The 16,782-nt window shown below is 46.3% G+C and overlaps 1 protein-coding gene across 1 annotated transcript in view; it reads left to right on the top strand.

The window, feature by feature from the left end:
* The window catches only part of ARF1 (ARF GTPase 1), a 106,147-nt gene that overhangs the window by 72,614 nt on the left and 16,751 nt on the right, over positions 1–16,782 (top strand). The window contains exon 3 of the mRNA XM_086941115.1: positions 6,903–7,013. Coding sequence (XP_086797241.1) covers positions 6,903–7,013 — 111 coding nt within the window. The remainder of the gene's footprint in view (positions 1–6,902; positions 7,014–16,782) is intronic.

Here is a 16,782-nt window from a genome sequence, read left to right as displayed (position 1 = left end):
TTGTTGGTCAGGGGAAATATGTTTGCTTAACAATTTGATGTGATTGGATTTCTAGTGCTCAGTGTTTGTTCAGGTTCTATATAGTTTGTATGAACTTTTAATCTAAAACACAAATGTCAGGATATGGACTGCAAATGTTGTGTTCCAATATCTGCATGAAATCTCTATCTTCTATTTGCCTGCCTAAGTATTGTCTGCTATTGCATGTTCAGCGCAAATACCTTGGATAAGACCAGCATTGGAAAACATATATCTCTCTAATTTGCCAGCTTATATAAACCTAGGCATTCACAAATGCTGGTTCGTTGTGTAGAACACACCAATGCCACTTGACACCTTAATGCATGATAATTGACTTTGTCAGTGCTGAGGAACAATGTAACAAAGGACTGCTTACTGGAACTAAGAACTGATTTATAGAATGAAATGCAACAAAGTGTGATCGAAATTTGCCTGGCTAATGTAACGGTAAGTTTCAATTCAATTAAGGACTCAGAGGCGAGGATTATGCTAATTCTCTCTTCGCTTTATTCCATAACATATTCCATAGCAAACAAAAGAGAAACGCTTTGGAACAAAAAAAAACCAACTCCCGTCAACCATAGGGAAAAGTCTAAGCAATAATCCTTTCTCCATGTCCAGTGAAAGCACGTAATCCTCTCCTCACGCCAACTCCTCTTTTTTTCTTCCCCCGGAGTACGCCACAATTATCTTTCCTGGTCCTGTTTTGACCCGTCTTTTCCTAACAAAAAATGGACAGCGTAAGGCACTGAGCAGAAACTGATGCAACAGTCAGAACATTTTCTTCTAAGACCACTAGTAGTCCCATAAATGACTTACCACCATATGGAGAGGGGGCACCAAAGGTTCCTAGGGTGGGATAATCCTCTCCTCCGAGTCCGTAATCGAATTGAAACTTGCCGTTGCGTTAGCTAGGCGAATTTCGATTCTATGGCCGGACCGGAAGCTTCGGATTGTGCTAGTTTAAAGCTTACTCACCACCAAATGTGCAACCTCTATTACCGGTTTAAAATAAAGCCTTTTGAAGGTGGAGTCTGAGAAACAATCCGCTGCTCGCATCAAGTCCTCCAGACGAGCCCTCAACGAGAAAGCCTTTGAGGCCATGGCCCCAGGTGCTGAATGAGCTCCAAACTAATTTGTGTCAATACCCGCCTACTGCATGACCCAACGCAGCCACCTAGCTATAGTGGGGGAGGAGACCGCTTTAGGAGGCTTCCTTATGGAAATAAGTAATTGACGTTCGCCCAGAGGACGAAAATCCTGCGTGAGAGCTTCATATGCCTTGAGGCACCGCACAACACAGTTTGGGTGCGTCTGGAAATGCTGGATAAGAAACTGTGCTGGAAAATTACTTGGTACGACACCCAATTGTAAAGGTAACCCCCTCTGGGAAGAAAAAACTCTAGCGAACACGTCCAAGGCCCTGATATCCGAAGGCACAGAAGCATGGCCAGCTTGCCGGGTGCTCCTTCTGAGACACATACTTATTCGACGGCCAGGAAAGGAACAAATTCAAAACCAAATTATCGTCCCACAGGACAGAATAACGTGGCTCTTGGGGTAAAGATTCTAATACCACGCAGCAATCTGTAGATGAAAAGATGTCGTGTCACACACACACACACACACACACTCACTCACTCACTCTCTCTCTCTCTCCACCGGAGCATGGCCTGCCGAAATAGCGGATCTCATGGCGTTAACTGAACGGTAGGCCAGACCATCGACAATCAGCTCCGCCAAAAAATTCAGGATGTGAATGACGTCTGCTGCCGCTGGATCCAAGTACCTTCGAAGACCCTATCGAGGCCATCTTGCCCAAGAGTATCGGTAACATCTAGTAGTATTGTCAGCCCACACTTTGGACAAAAAATGCTCAGCCGTTTGTGATAAGCCTGGGAGCGACCAGCGTTGCCGTAAAGACGCCAAGTCATTGACTGGAGGGAACCCTGAGCCGTGAGGTAATGCAGCATCTGATCCGTATTCAGAAGAAGAGGAAATCGGAGGAGTCTGATTGGAGAATCCCAAGAAAGTTCCAGAAGAACCGGAAAAGAGACTTGAGACCTCCAGAAAGGAGTCACCATCACCACCTCCACCCCCTGTCGACAGATTTGGGCCGCCGCTCTTGTGGTTATTGAAAACCGGGGAAAAGCACACCCGATCTCCCCAATCCAATCCTGAAGGAAAGCGTCGGTAGCCAGCGGGTCCGGCCTCCAACTGAAGAAGCACGGTACCTGATGGTTGAGACGCAAAGAAATCCGATGTAAAGTGACCACAAAGACTCGCCAACCCCTGAAAGACTTGAAGGTCTAACTTCCAGAGACTGGAGTTGTGTAGATGCCTTGAGTGCCAATCTGCCCCTTGATTGGCTTGACCTGGGAGATTTTCTGCCATTACTGAGACCTGGTTGGCCAAGCAAAAATCCCAGAAATCCTTTCCTAGATTTGCCAGAGCTCTGGTCCAATGGCCCCCCAGGTGATTGACATAGCGGGCCCCGGACATATTATCTATCTAGAGGAGCACACACGCCTGGGCTCTGTCCTTGGTCCAGCAACAGACAGCGAACGACCCCGCCAAGAGCTCCAGGCAATTGATATGCAGGTCTTAGTCTAACGACCAGACGCCGCCAGTGTAGAATTCCCCACACCGAGCACCCCAGCCAACCTGCTGGCATCCGACTCGATGACTAGGTCTGGAACAGTGCCGAAAATCCCTCGCCCATTCCACGTCTTCATGTGAGTCAGCCACCACGCTATGTCCTCCCTCGCTTCTGAGGTAAGCGGAACAGCCTGCGCGTAAGATCGTCCTTGGCGCAGGTGGTACACCTTTAAACGCTGCAGCGCCCGCACTGCAGGGGTCCCGGGAAGATTGCTTGGATGGAAGAGGACAAGAGTCCCCCCAACCGGGCAATCTGCCGCAGGGACGTGGGCACTGAGCCATGAGGAGAATGTCATCTAGGTAGACAATCGTTCGAATGCCCCGTCTACTGCCGGGTGGAGCACCACTAAATACGCATCCTTTAAAATCTGAAGGCAAAAAAACATCCCGCAAGAGATGGATCCAATCCATCTTGAAGTGGCGGTACACCACCTAACCGTTGAACTCCTTCAAGTTGATAACAGGGCGCTGACCTCCATCGGGCTTGTCCACTAGAAAAAAATTGCTTATGAAACCCACGCGATGCAGAACTGACCGGCAGATGGCCTCTTTGAGCAAAAGCGCCACCCCCTCCTCGTCTATCAGATTTGCGTCTCAGGCCGAAAAACAAATGGCCGGGGACGCATCTCTTGCTGAGGTTGGCTGCAGAACTCTATATGGAACCCTTGGACGGTTTGAAGGACCCAAGCGTCTGATGTTATCGCCCGCCAAACGTCCAGAAAACCTGCCAAACGACCCCCAAGATGAACCGAAGACGAAGGGATAACACTTACCCGTAGAATTTCCACCTCTGGAATTATTGTGGAAGCCTTCATGGCCACGGAAACACTGACCTCTGGTTGGATAGAATTTATTGTAGTTTGCGGAAGTGACCTACTGTCTGCGCACGGGACGTTGTCCTTTCGGAGAATTCTGCTGAAACCCACGGCCGGCCGAGCTTCCCCTGCCTCAACCGCCCCCTTGGAAAACACGCTGGTTAAACACACACTTTATGTTGGACTACGCCTTGTCAAGCGAGGCGAAGGTCGCTACGAACTTGCCTAGTGACTTAACGAAAGGATCTCCAAAGAGACCTTCCTCGGCCACTGCCTCCGAGGAGGCCAAATCCCCCAGCTTTTGGTCCAACTTTATCAACAAAGAGCGGCGACACTCAGACAGCACGCAATTTGCATTGCCCACGAAAATTATGGCACGCTGCGCCCAGCCGGAAAGCGTCTCAGGAGAAATTGCCGAACCAGATACCTTAGCCTCTTCGGCCATGTCTAAAATCTTAGTCATTGGCCCGATGGCATCCAGAAGTTAATCTTGACAAGAATGCCACGATCTATCTATGCCTTTGCGTGGGTACTTTATATACTTGGCCAGGAACGTGGCCATGTTAGAATCAAGTTCCAGTGTCAGCGCAATCTTGTTCTCTAACGTGGGTCGTGGGCACTCCGCTCTAATCCAGCCCCTAGCCTCCTTCTCGAGGGGTTTGCGAAGGCGCCCTGACTAATTTCCCCACCTTCTCACCTGGTGCCCAAGCGGCAGACTGGGAGTGCACAATATCAACCGGATTCAACATACCGGAGTCCTCCACTGTCGAAGAGGAGGGAACACTTACAGGCCGCCACGGTCTCGAAGTCCCTGCCTCATCATCCGGGGACTCCCCATCCGTATCGGGGGACACCGGATCCGGAGTCGCCGGGGATTCCAAAAGGCTACCTTAAGACACGCAGACGCGTCCGTGTCAACCCCATCGGTGCGCTTCTTCTTAGGTGGAGGAGCTTCAATGCCCTCAGGAGGGGAAGGAAGGGTAGGGGGCACTGGGTTGCCAGAGTGCGCATGGCTAGTCTTGCACACTCCACGATAATTATATCTGACAGATGCTGCTCCATGCCACCTCCTGCACCACCCTATAAATGGAGGACTACACAGCCTCAAAACATTTCATCACGTTGGAAGTAGGACTGAGACTCCTCTTCCTCCTACAGACTGTCCTGTGCAGCCATTATGACAGTAAAATCAAGCAGGTCACAAGACGAGCAAGCTCGAAGCCCCACCAAGGGTTAATTAATCTCAAGGATTTCAAAGAAAAGGACTGGGAGTTCCAGCACAGAAATGCGGCAGACCGAAGGACTGCGATAGGCGCTTTGACCACCCTGCGCACAGCGAGTAATTCACACTACTCTGCCCCCAGAACTAACTGCAAGGGCTCCGCTGTCCCACTGTGCGCTATTAACGACTGCAGCTGTGAACCAATTAGCGCGCTAGCACCATCCGCAACAATAAAGCATGTGCAACACAATACGCCACCAGGCGTCAACGCGGTAATCACCGCAAAACAGACCCCTGCCAGGAGGGTGAGAAATGATGCCAAGCTGGAGAATACAGACCCGACAGAACGGGCGTTCAGGTACAGCGGTTGGACAAGGCTCCGGTCTCGCGAACTGCCACACCGCGGTCTCCTCTTTTGAGGAGACACGCTGTGGGAGCAGCGAAACGAGTCCGTTCGGGCTGAGTCTAGCACCGCAACCTCAGGGGCGTGGCCGCTTAAGGAACTGAGAAACGTTCCCACAGCCAGTGGATTTAAGGAAGGAAGAACACCTAATGTGTGCAAAAAAATAGAGAACAGATCCCCGGGAGGGCGCCCATTAAACCCCGCGACCCCTGGGGACACAAACATCAATAAAATAACGCAATGTAATAAATCTCCACAAGCGGAGAAGAGCACTTAACTGGCTGCGAAGCAAGAGGAGGAGTTGACGTGAGGAAAGAATTACATGCTTTTTACTGGATATGGAGAAAGGACTACTGCATAGACTTTTCCCTATAGTTGATGGGAGTTGTTTTTTGGTTCCAAAGCGTTTATCTTTTGGTTGCTGTGGAATATGTTATGGAAAAAAGCGAAGAGAGAATTAGCATAATCTGAAGCCTCTGGTCCTGCCATAGAATTGAGTGTACTTTTCAAATGTGAATTTGTCCCTCGTGCCATCAAATGGAGCACTTCCTAGAAAGAGGAATATTGCACCAAACACCCTGTAGCATGAGATGAGCGAAATACTGATCTGGGTAGAGCTAAAGCTCACAATGTATATTTTAATGACTTAATAACGATGAGCCTCGCAGACAGCTGTGCTTTCAAGCTATGCCTAAAAAGGTCTTGTGGTCCGTAAGCATCCTCAAAAAGATGAGTAGCCTCGGTATCCTCGAGAATACCAACCTAACAAATCAACTAGTTCACTTGCGCCACCAAGCGAAGTGCTAGGCCGGATCTAGGTCTTCTGCAGGGCCGGACTGGCCATAGCGGGCACCGCACAGGTGGGGGGCCAGTTTTGGGTCCCAGGGGGCCGTTTTTGTTACAGGGCCGTTTTTGCAGCATAGCTGCAAAATCGGCCCTGTACCAAAATCGTCCGAAAACCGGCCCTGGCAAAGAGCTCGGCGGCATTTCCATCCTCCCGAGTGTGGGGGTGGGGGGGGCGGCGGCCGAGCACTTTGCCAGGGCCGGTTGTGGTTCCCAGTCCTGCCTTGGTCTTCTGTTCTAAGATTCTGAGAGAACCCATTTAGCAGGTACAGTTCTCTAAAGAATTTTGTTATCAGTTCCATACCAAATAATGCTCAAATGTGTAATTGTCAATTTACGGGCTTTCCACAGATTAGATGCTGTTCTTTTAAATTCAAGAAAATGTTAATTGTTTGAGTGTATCTGCAGCGCTAAACTGTCGTTACAATACTGCTGCATGAGAAAACTATAATTCTGTCAGGATAGGACCACACATGTAACCCCCTCCTTGCCTTGAAATCGCACCAGTCGAACCTTGTACGACTGTTCATACTGTAGTGTTTGGAACTCAATGCCCTATCATATTGCCATTTTTTTGACAAGCATCAGTGTCTCCACCTTTTCACCTGTAGCATGACTCGCCAATATAAATTGTATATAGCACTTCTAATGCAGTAGTGTCTGTTTTAGTCAGTGTGCTTTTTTGTGTTTTTTTTTATCCAGAGTCGTGTGCAGGGCGAAACGCATCTGCTTTAATTCGAAATTCAAATAACCGTTCCTGGAGTGTACATTTTCCCAGAGTGTAAAATGTTAAATCTACCTTGTAAATATAATTACTATTAATCTAACTTCGTACACATCTCTTGAAGTAATTTTTTTGGTGTATATACAATCACGTTCACCTTTGTGTTCCTAAAAGTGCAAACATTGGTCTTACTTGTCAATTTTTTTGTTCTTTTAGGTTTCAACGTAGAAACTGTAGAGTACAAGAACATCAGTTTTACAGTATGGGATGTAGGTGGCCAGGATAAAATTCGCCCCCTCTGGCGCCACTATTTCCAGAACACTCAAGGTCAGTCTGCCTTAATTACATTGTAAAGAATGTTCTAATGTTTTCAGCAATAACGTGGCTCCTTACCTTGCCTCTCACTCAGTAAATGACAATGGCAATGTATGGCTTTCTTTAAAGAAGAGCAAAAGCTTCATGTGTTCATCCCTTTTGCCCTTCTAAACTTCATTTTTAAATTTAGGTAAGTAGTTTATAAAAAAACAAGGTAATATACCTGCAGCAGGGTAATGGTTTAAAAGAAAAAGAAAAAAAGGAATTTGAAAGATCTGCAGTGTCTAAATCCTGGTTGTTTCTCTTTTGCTTCTCAAGTATTTACTGCCCAGTTTGAATTTGAGATACTAAAGGTATCTCCTAATAATTATCCACGAGGATAACTCTCCCAGAGGGAGAGGACCAAGGAAGAAAGAACTGAGTGTGCAAGGTCTAATAACAATGACTATGAAAGAAATTAAGGAACTGTACAATCACCATAGTTGTGCATACTGGAGTGAGAGTACACACAAAATGCTAGAATTTGTGGAAGTCTTGTAACATCTGTGCATGCTTGAAAATTCACCACATGAGATTTTTTTTAATGTATTGGGATTGCTGCTCATTTGTTGCAGAACGTGCTAGTGGCTGTTGCTTTCCTGTTCAAGGTACTTTTTCTTTAATCATTAAAAATCTTGATTGTGACATTGAGAGTACACTTAATGTTTCACTGACATGGAAATTGTGGCCATCAATATTAAATCTTCGCAAATTCACTGAAATGTTTCTCATCCTAAATATTTGAAAGGATGTCCATATAGTGAGGTCAAATCACAACTTGACCCATACATTTGAGTTGCTCAGAGTTCATGGTGCTTTTCGCACCAGCTGCAATAGTGTTGGTTTCACTGAGGCCCATTAAGGCACTTGTGGTGAATTTTTAAAATCTGCAGAGACTTTAGACAGATAACATCTTTCATCTTGAAACTTAGCAGGTGGTAAAAAGGTTTTATACAAAATCATGTGGCAACTGAATTCTGTTGCGCCTAATATGCAAATAGAACTGAATTTTTAATTGCACATTAAAAAAGTGATCACAGAATGAAGAGAAGCAAGATGAGATTAATCATGAACTTCAGCAAGAAAGTTACTTAGTATAGTGCTTTCTTAAAAGTAGACTTGGCTGCAGTTTGGTCATGGGACCAGTGATATAAGCGTTGTGATCCAGTACACTGACTCGGAAATGAGGCACAAGTAGTGGGATTATACTACCATGATCCTACCCATCCCAAACTTCCTGTATTCCCAGATTCCCTAGAGGCGACAACCACTTGCACACTTCTGTTGCCTACATGTAGAGATTGAATTAAAATGTAGGTTGTTGCCTATGCTTTGCAGTACACTTAGCGCAAGGGACTAGACAAGACTGTCTCCTCTTCACACCTACTTTTTCTTTGCTATCGAACCTCTTCTGGTTGCCATTAGATTCAACACACTTATTAAGGGTATATCTATTGGGAACACTCCCTACAAAGTAGCCTCCTATGCGGACGATGCACTAATTGTCTTGCAAAAGGCAGAAACGGCCATCCATGCAATCCTCAACGAAATTTACTCCTACTTGCAGGTCTCAGGCTACCTAATCTTATCGTCCATTGTAAACAACACTAAACTTCACAGCAGTCCTCGCAGATCAAATACTTCGGCATATATTTGAAAGTAATCTAGTAGAAACAAGGAAAATAACCAAAGATGGCATAATTAAAATCACTCTTTCAGCCTGGTCGCCAAAATTCAGAACATGGTGGGGTCGCGTGGAATGCACCAAATGATTACTTCACAAATAAACTTTCACTCCCATGCAACTAACTATCAACTTCAATAATATAGACTTCGTAATCTCCAAATTCCTCTGGAGAAGGGAAAAGAGGTAGAATTGGTCTTCAAAAATGTAAACTTAATAAACTTTCTGGAGGCAAACTTTTACAAATACCAACTTGCCATTCCTAATAAAACAAGCCACGGAGCTCTATAACCAGTCCCAGGATACACTGCTATGGGTACTTATTGAAAAATCCGAAGCTGAACCTTACTCCTTAATCTTAACTATGAAAAGCTTTTCACTGTACCACTATCATACCATCATTAAGGATGCCATCGCATCCCTTAAAACACTCAAATAAATGCTACAACACAGAATCCGACATTTAGACCATGTATCTGTGTGGAAGAACCCTAAAATTAACTTTGAAGGCACTTCCCCATCATGGACATCTTCGTCATCAAACAATCTAATTTCTCAAATACCATGGCCTATCAAGTTACACAAAAACATTTGCAGAACTCCTACAACTTAGGAAACATCAAATTCTACAACCTCCTTCAACTCGAGGTTGTGATCAAAAAGAATTTTACCCCACACAAGTCTGAACTTATTCCCCATCTCTCTAAATTATCCAGTCTGCCTCATGCAGCAGCCCCAATATACAAGACTAATAATTTTCAATAGCAACAAGAAAATCACTTCTGAAATCCAGAACAAATGGATAGAATCCACCCCTAATTCCACACACTCAACCCTAAACGATGAAACTTGGAAAAAGATTTGGACTTGTGCCCTCAAATAAAATCTTTCCTACCCTCTCAAAATGCAACCATGGATACTACATAAATGTACTGTATCCCTGGGAAAGTCTCCAAATTAGGGATCTTGCATTCAGACAAATGCTGGATTTGCCAATACTCAGCAGGTACCCTCATCTGCATGCGATTCCACTGAAAAAAGCTTCACTCTTTCGGGAACGAGATTCAAAATGTAATTAACACTATTTTCAATATTGAGATTTCCCTGAATTTCCACACAGTGATCTTAGGTCCTTGGTCCCATACGCCTGCCCTGAAACTAAACCCAACAGACAAGAGTCTCAAGCACCTCCTACTAACAATAGGATTAAAAAAAATTTAAGCAAATTGAAATCGTTCCAAACCTATCACACCACACTTGGTGGGCGTGGGTCTGCTGTACAAGATGCACAGACAATACACTTTCTAACAACTTTAACAGCCAGATGTCACAGAACATATGGAATGGAATAAACTATACATACAAAAAAGTGAGCCTACATAGGTTTGAACACTTTTTCCCACTCCCGGCGTTTGGGCTAATCCACCTTTTTCGAGTAATGGTGATGATATCTACCACATCATTATTGCACTAGTCTTGACATCACTCCTCTACTATCCCTCTCTCCTATTCCTCTTTCTGGGGCTTCCTTATGTCTTCTTCCTCCCCTCCTCCTTCCCTTTTCTGGGGTCTTTAATCATTATTTGCCTCATAACCCACATCTGTGCTATAGATTTGATTATATTTTGCTCTACTTATCGATGTAGTCATACACTCCAAGCATTTTCCTTATTATGAATGTTTATTACCTCTTAATCACGTCGGGGGCGCATTAGCTTCAGGACACACACCAGACAGTGCTTAATTTGTAAAATATGAAGTGCAGGTGCTCAAATGTTTGTCGGTGGCCACACCTACTTTTCTTTGGCTCCAAACACTTCATCCGCTGGCTCCACCCACTTACTATATTAGCTCCACCCACCTTTTCAACTGGGACTGCTAAAAGTCAGAGGTAATATATATCTGGCTGATCCGAATTTCAGCATTGTGAACTAACTCTCTGACAAATGCAATAGGAAGTGTTTTTTACATTGTGAGCCATCCACAAGAAAGGACTTTACATATTTTATCACTTACACACTTTCTTGCACAGATCTCTACTTCAGAAGGGCTAAAAATGTCTGGTTTTCTTTGTGTTCATTTGCAATTTTAAGTTTTGTATTTACTCATGCATGAATTAAAGCATGTTTTCTTTTAAAAAATAAAACACATTATTTTTTGATTTATTCAGCATCAGTGTTTGCTTGGTGGAGTTCTGAATTTGTAACACGCTCTAGTTCTCTGAATAAGTCTTGCACAGCAATGACGCGCTACCCGAAAAGTCCAGTGCTAAACGGGAGGAGATAGTGCTCGGTCTGGATCCAATAGTAATGTTGCCACAGGATACGAGAGATGAAAAAAATCAAACTGTCAAAAGCAGAGCCCAGTAACCCCGCGTTACACTGGCTGGGACCACCCAAACAATTACCAACATTTGAATCTGAACTGCAATATAGATGCAGTGTTAGCTCCCTCTGCTGTGGAATCACACACTTCAATGGCTGCAGTGCTTTTCAGTGCTGAGAAAAACAGCTGTAGCATTGCAGTGCATGAGTGCCAGCAGCAGGGCTTGTGTTCATGAGAAGTTGAAGTTCCTCCATCTTTTGACTTCCAACGGGCAGATCTGTGGGACAGGGACTTGCTTGTTATTTTCTGCTTGCTGTTTGGGTAGCAAAAGCAGTGTGGTCTGTTGGCTTAGCAGATGAATAGGTCCACTGTATGGGTCTGTGTTCGACCTCATGGTCACAGGTTCAAATCCTGATAGGTCCACTCTGCCTTTCATCCTTCTGAGGTCGATAAAATGAGTACCATTGAGTTGGGCAACAATAAACATCTGTTAGTCAGTGGCAAGAAGCCTACGAGTGAACGTGGGCTTTACAAATACACTTTATGTGTGGTACAAAGTTGACATAGAAAGCAGCAGTTACCAATGACCTGGAAGAAAATAAGAGACAATGGCGGGCCTGTGATATGATAATAAAAGGTGGGTCTCAGTGTGAGTTGTGGTTCTACTGCAGTTACTACAGGATTTGTATTGTATCAAAAAAGTAATCTTCTCATGGCACTCTTAAGACCTTGAATTAGTGTTAACATTGGCTAGGAGAAATTCTATACCCGACAGCAATATATTTACCATGCCTGGCACAGGAGCAGGAGAAAAGCTGCCCTTTTCAGATTTATTTGTCACTGCAGCATGGAAACATTAAATCTGGCAGTGGACGACAAGTAAAATGTCAGGTACCACTGATGGGTTTACATTAAATGAGCAAATCCCAATTAATTTTCCAGCATCCATCTATATGATGCTGTAGCTGGGATATTCAGACAACCGTGCAGGACAGGCAACAGATTATTTTTATGAGGCTGCGTGCCACGGCCCGCGTGCGTGCCCTCCCTGCCCTGAAAAAAAACGAAACCGAATCTGATCTCCACTGCCCTGCAAAAACGAAACCGAATCTCCTGATCGGTCCAGCAGCCAGGGAGTCTCCAGTTCTGAAGGCGCATGGCCAGTCGGTCTGCATAAAACAGTTAAAATTTGAATAGAAAGAAAAGACAAGGGACACGAAAGGGAGTCGGGGTGAAAAAGAAAAATTGAATTATTGGAAGAGGTCGGAGGATGAATATAAGGAGATAGGAGCTTGGTAAAAAAAAAGACAAGAAACAAGACAAGAAACAGAGAAGTCAGAAGAGAAATGAGTAGGTGACTGTAGACGATGAAGATACAACACTGAGGTTGGAAAGGGTGACGTGACAAGTGGAAATGCGGCAGGCAGGGGAGGGGGACAGGGGCGGGGAAGGGCAGAGGGTACGGGCGTGAAGGGAAGAAAGGAAATGATCAAGAAAGCTAGGGATGGGGAAAGAAGAAACAAATTAGTGGGAGAAGAAGGGTCAGATCGATGGCTGCGTGTACTGTGGCGTCATAACCAACAAAAACCCCATATAGGGTAAGACCTGGTGCCCTAAAGAGGAAGCATGATGAAACCAGCTTTATGCAAAACCCATAAACATTCCCATATCATTCTTCTTGTATCCACCAGCCCTGCCGCAACTGCGCATTAATAAATAGCCACTTCTTGGGCACTACTGCCCACTGCAGTGCACTGGCATTCTGGCAACAACATGATCGCGTTGATGACGATGACGTCAATGATCAAACCAGGCGGGGATCAAAAACATTAACCAGTGACTGACACCGTAGGCCTCAACTGCGCAACTTTTTTTTTAATGGCACCGGCCGGGCCGGCCTACTACTACAGTCTGTCCCACCGTAGGTCGGCCTCAACTGCGCAACTTTTTTTTTATGGCACCGGCCGGGCCGACCTACTACTACACCGCCTATCGTATCGGTCCTAAGTTAACGTCAGTGTCACCACCAGTCTCAGTCACTGACCACCAGTGACCACCCACCAGCACCAGTAATGCTGCACTGGCTACCAGTACCACCAGCCAGCCAGGGCCCCCGGCCCCGGCCAGGCCCTGCCTGCCTCGCCCTCACCTGCTGAGGAGCACTGGTCCAGAGAGTGACTGAGCTCCCAACTGCTGCTACGTCACCACCACACTGGTCTCGTCTCAGGCAGGAGCAGGACTGGTCTCAGGGATGGCTGCCGGCCCTCACGCTGCTGCTGGTGAGGAGGTGCGGGCGGGTATGCTGGGGTGGGGCGGGTAGCCAGCGAAAATGAGTGTGCATTGGCATCTGCGCATGCGTGGCTGCCTCTGCTGCGCACAGCTCCCACCCCCGCAGCAAAGCCCTGCCCTGGCCTCCAACCAGCACAAGAACAGACTCCCACCCACACTGGGGCCCTGGCATGGCGACTCGACCCTGTGGCGGCCTGACCCGCTGCTGCCTGCAACTGGCAGGTGAAGTCGAGTTTTGATGAAGTTGAACAGTCAGAGACAGTAAGGTAGGACTAGACTACCTACTACTCACGTGATGCTGACAAGAATCCTGGAGAGTCGAAACAACAAGTGCAGTGGACTGGCTCACGTCACGTCACCCCCTCCCCCACACACACACACACACACACACACACACACACACAAAGACCATCTGTCAGTGTCAACGAGCCCAGCGGCCGGCCCCGCAGTAACTAACACTCTGAGTCGGAATGCAGTATTTAACGTACGAGTAGTCACGACTAGAGACTTTAATTTACACAGTCACAGGTGCACTTAATCAATGCTGCGGCCGACACCGGCCCTCATAATTAGGTGCCAGTGCTAAGCACCGGCAAGCCCCGGCTCAAATTAAGCCCTGACACCAAAACCTCCTATCTGAACAAATTGCATCAAGGAAGGGCCAAGGGAAGACCCGTTTTGCAGGCAAGAGGACTTTGTCCACAGCACCAAAACTAAAGGAGGATACTCTGTGCCTGTGGCAACAGATTTGGAAGAAACTGGGTGAATGACCCTCGTCCTTGGCTAAATCTCCATGATTCAGAATAGAGAGACCTCTGTGGAAGCCAGAAGCAGCCTCACATCTCCCCTGGACTAGTGACACTAGTCCACTGTAAACTGCTGGTAAAAACACTTGCTGGATACAATATATCGTTAGCCGTCTGGCCCTATGTGGGATTTGCTAAATCGAGACAGTCCAGTGCATTGTTGAAGTTGTAGTCTCGACCTGCCAAGAAAGTTTAAGGCCACTACTTCACTCCACTGGACCCATTGAAGTTCCAGTACCTTTTCACTGTGCTTACTGCTGCCAAGGCTTGTTGGTTAGTAATCGGGTAACCAGCCCCCTCACTCGGCACTGTATCTACAGGGAACACTGTGCAACCATCATCCGACATCATCAGCTGTGTAGCTGTTGTATTCTGTTTCTTGAAGTCTGCACTAGCACGATTCCCGTTAAGCACCAAGGACAGCCAGGACAACTGTTGTTGGTCCTCTGAAATGCTTAACCCTTGTTCCTCTAGTAAAGCCTGACTGCTCTTTGTCACTCTACGAGGACTGAGCTAAGAATTTATTAGTGTAAATCCAAGGGCCATCTTTGGAGTATTGTGATATTACATGTTAAGGCTACCCAGCCATGCCACATAATTCACTTTTCCTACATTCTCCTTCAAGGGAAATTCCACTTCCATACGTTCTCAGTCAGGGGTAGGTTGATGCAAGTGCTCACATATAATGCGACTGCCAAGTGATATTGCAGCAATCCAAGAGGGGTAGGGTGGACCCTATGGTAGAAGGCTCTGTGCCTCTGGAAATGGTTGTGCCATCAAAGTATCTTCCTGGTTATTAACCAACTGGTGAGAACTTTGGACACCAGAGCAGGCACTCTGCTGTCGCTGACCAGCAGGTCACGAATGGCTGTTAAACTCTTGAGTGGTGCAAGGTCTCTGCCATGCATGGGTAAAATCTTGGCTTGATCTCTTAGCCACAGCTGCTGACAATGTGCAATGTCCGCAATTAAGCGTGTTGTATTCCAACGCCTTTCTCTCTCTCTCTGTCTGTCTGAGACTTGTTCCACCTGCATTTGGACTCTGGACTCCTTTATGCCTTCTGGGCAATGCCTCGCATGCCTGGTGTTCTGAAAAAGGTCAGGAGGGACTGGGCAATTTAATCCTAGTGCCCCCTTATTGAACATGGAGCGTATGGTATCCAGAGCTACTGAGCATTAGCATCTGTCCCCCGATCAAGCTGCCACTCAAGAAGAATCTGCTGTCGCATCAGCAGGGAAGGGTCTTACACCTGGCCCCCCGCAGTTTCCACCTTCTTGCTTGTAGATTGAGCAGCGAAAGCCTTTGACATTCCTCTGGAGGTGGTTGATGTCATCTTGGCAACCAGGTGTCCCTCAACAAAAACTGTATACACCAGTTTGGACACATTTGTTGTCTGGGTGCGGAACGGAACTGCTGGACCCCTCCCAGCGAATTAGTCTGAGTGTTTGTTTGTTCTTTCCCTCACCCTGCAAGGTTTTGCTTTGGTCATAGTCGAAGGGTACCTTTCGGCATTTTTTTTATATAGTTGCCGGACTAGATCTCTTTATTTAATTCACCTGTATTAATGCTGTTTTCTAAAGGACTCAAACATTATTTTCTTCCTTCTCCCTTTGTAACCTGGTCCTCACATATTTGATGTGTGCTCCCTTTGAGCCTTCACACTCCTGTTCTATGCGACTTCTTATCCTCAAGACAGTGTTCCTGGTCATAACATCGGTGTGGCTAGTGAGTGCGATGCTCGTTGTCAACCTTTCTTATACCACCACCTTCCCAGACAAATTGGTTCTGCCAACAAGGGCACCCTTAATTCCCAAAGTACTTACTCTGTTCCAAGTCTATACAACTAGCACCTTGTTGGCGTTCTATGCCCTGCCTCACCCTTTGAGGTGGAGAGACTACATAGACTAGAACCCAGAAGAGCACTGAGCTTTTAAATTGCTCGTACCAGAGAACACTGAGTGGTCAAACAGCCCTTTGTTGGGTTTGCGGGAGAGAAATGCTGTACAGAAAAGGACTGTCTCGCGCTGAATTGGGCCCGCATAAAGATATGCTATGCACTGGCCAAAAAAGTTGCCCCAAGAAGGGTTATGGGGGTCATTCTTCCATACTCAAGGCTGTTACCACTCCATTGACACATGGAGCACCTGCCCTGGACATTTACCATGCTGCTATGTGAGCGTCCCCTCACATGTACATAAAACACTAGTGATGGGCAGCTAGGTTCACCGAGAGGGGCATTTCGCCTGCTCAGTCCTACTGGACTGTTTGGTTTGTCTATTCACAGACCCACCTCCTAATAGATATTGCTCTGGAATAGATTCAAAAGGTGAGATCCCTATGAGTGTTCCCCAACCCACACCACCACCCACCCAAAAATCTTAGTAGCTCACTCCACATGAGCCAAAGCTGGAACCATTGTGTCAGCATGTTCCTGCCTTAGACATTTTCCATGCTTCAACGGCGTCCCTGGATACGTTAACAAAGCACTATTGTCTGGCTAGTCCAGTCTGTCAAGAGGCATTGCTTCTCGGTTTTGCAGAATTTTTGCTTTTGGTTTGTCAGTTCAGAGACCCTTAACCCAGAAGTTACTGCTTTAACATTGTTATCTCTGGCATCTTTTGACATGGTGTCCCTGTCT

Source organism: Lissotriton vulgaris, chromosome 10 (assembly GCF_964263255.1).
Source record: "Lissotriton vulgaris chromosome 10, aLisVul1.2, whole genome shotgun sequence".
NCBI lineage: Eukaryota > Metazoa > Chordata > Amphibia > Caudata > Salamandridae > Lissotriton > Lissotriton vulgaris.
Note: the sequence above shows the minus strand (reverse complement) of the source record. Positions and strands in the feature narration are given on the sequence as shown.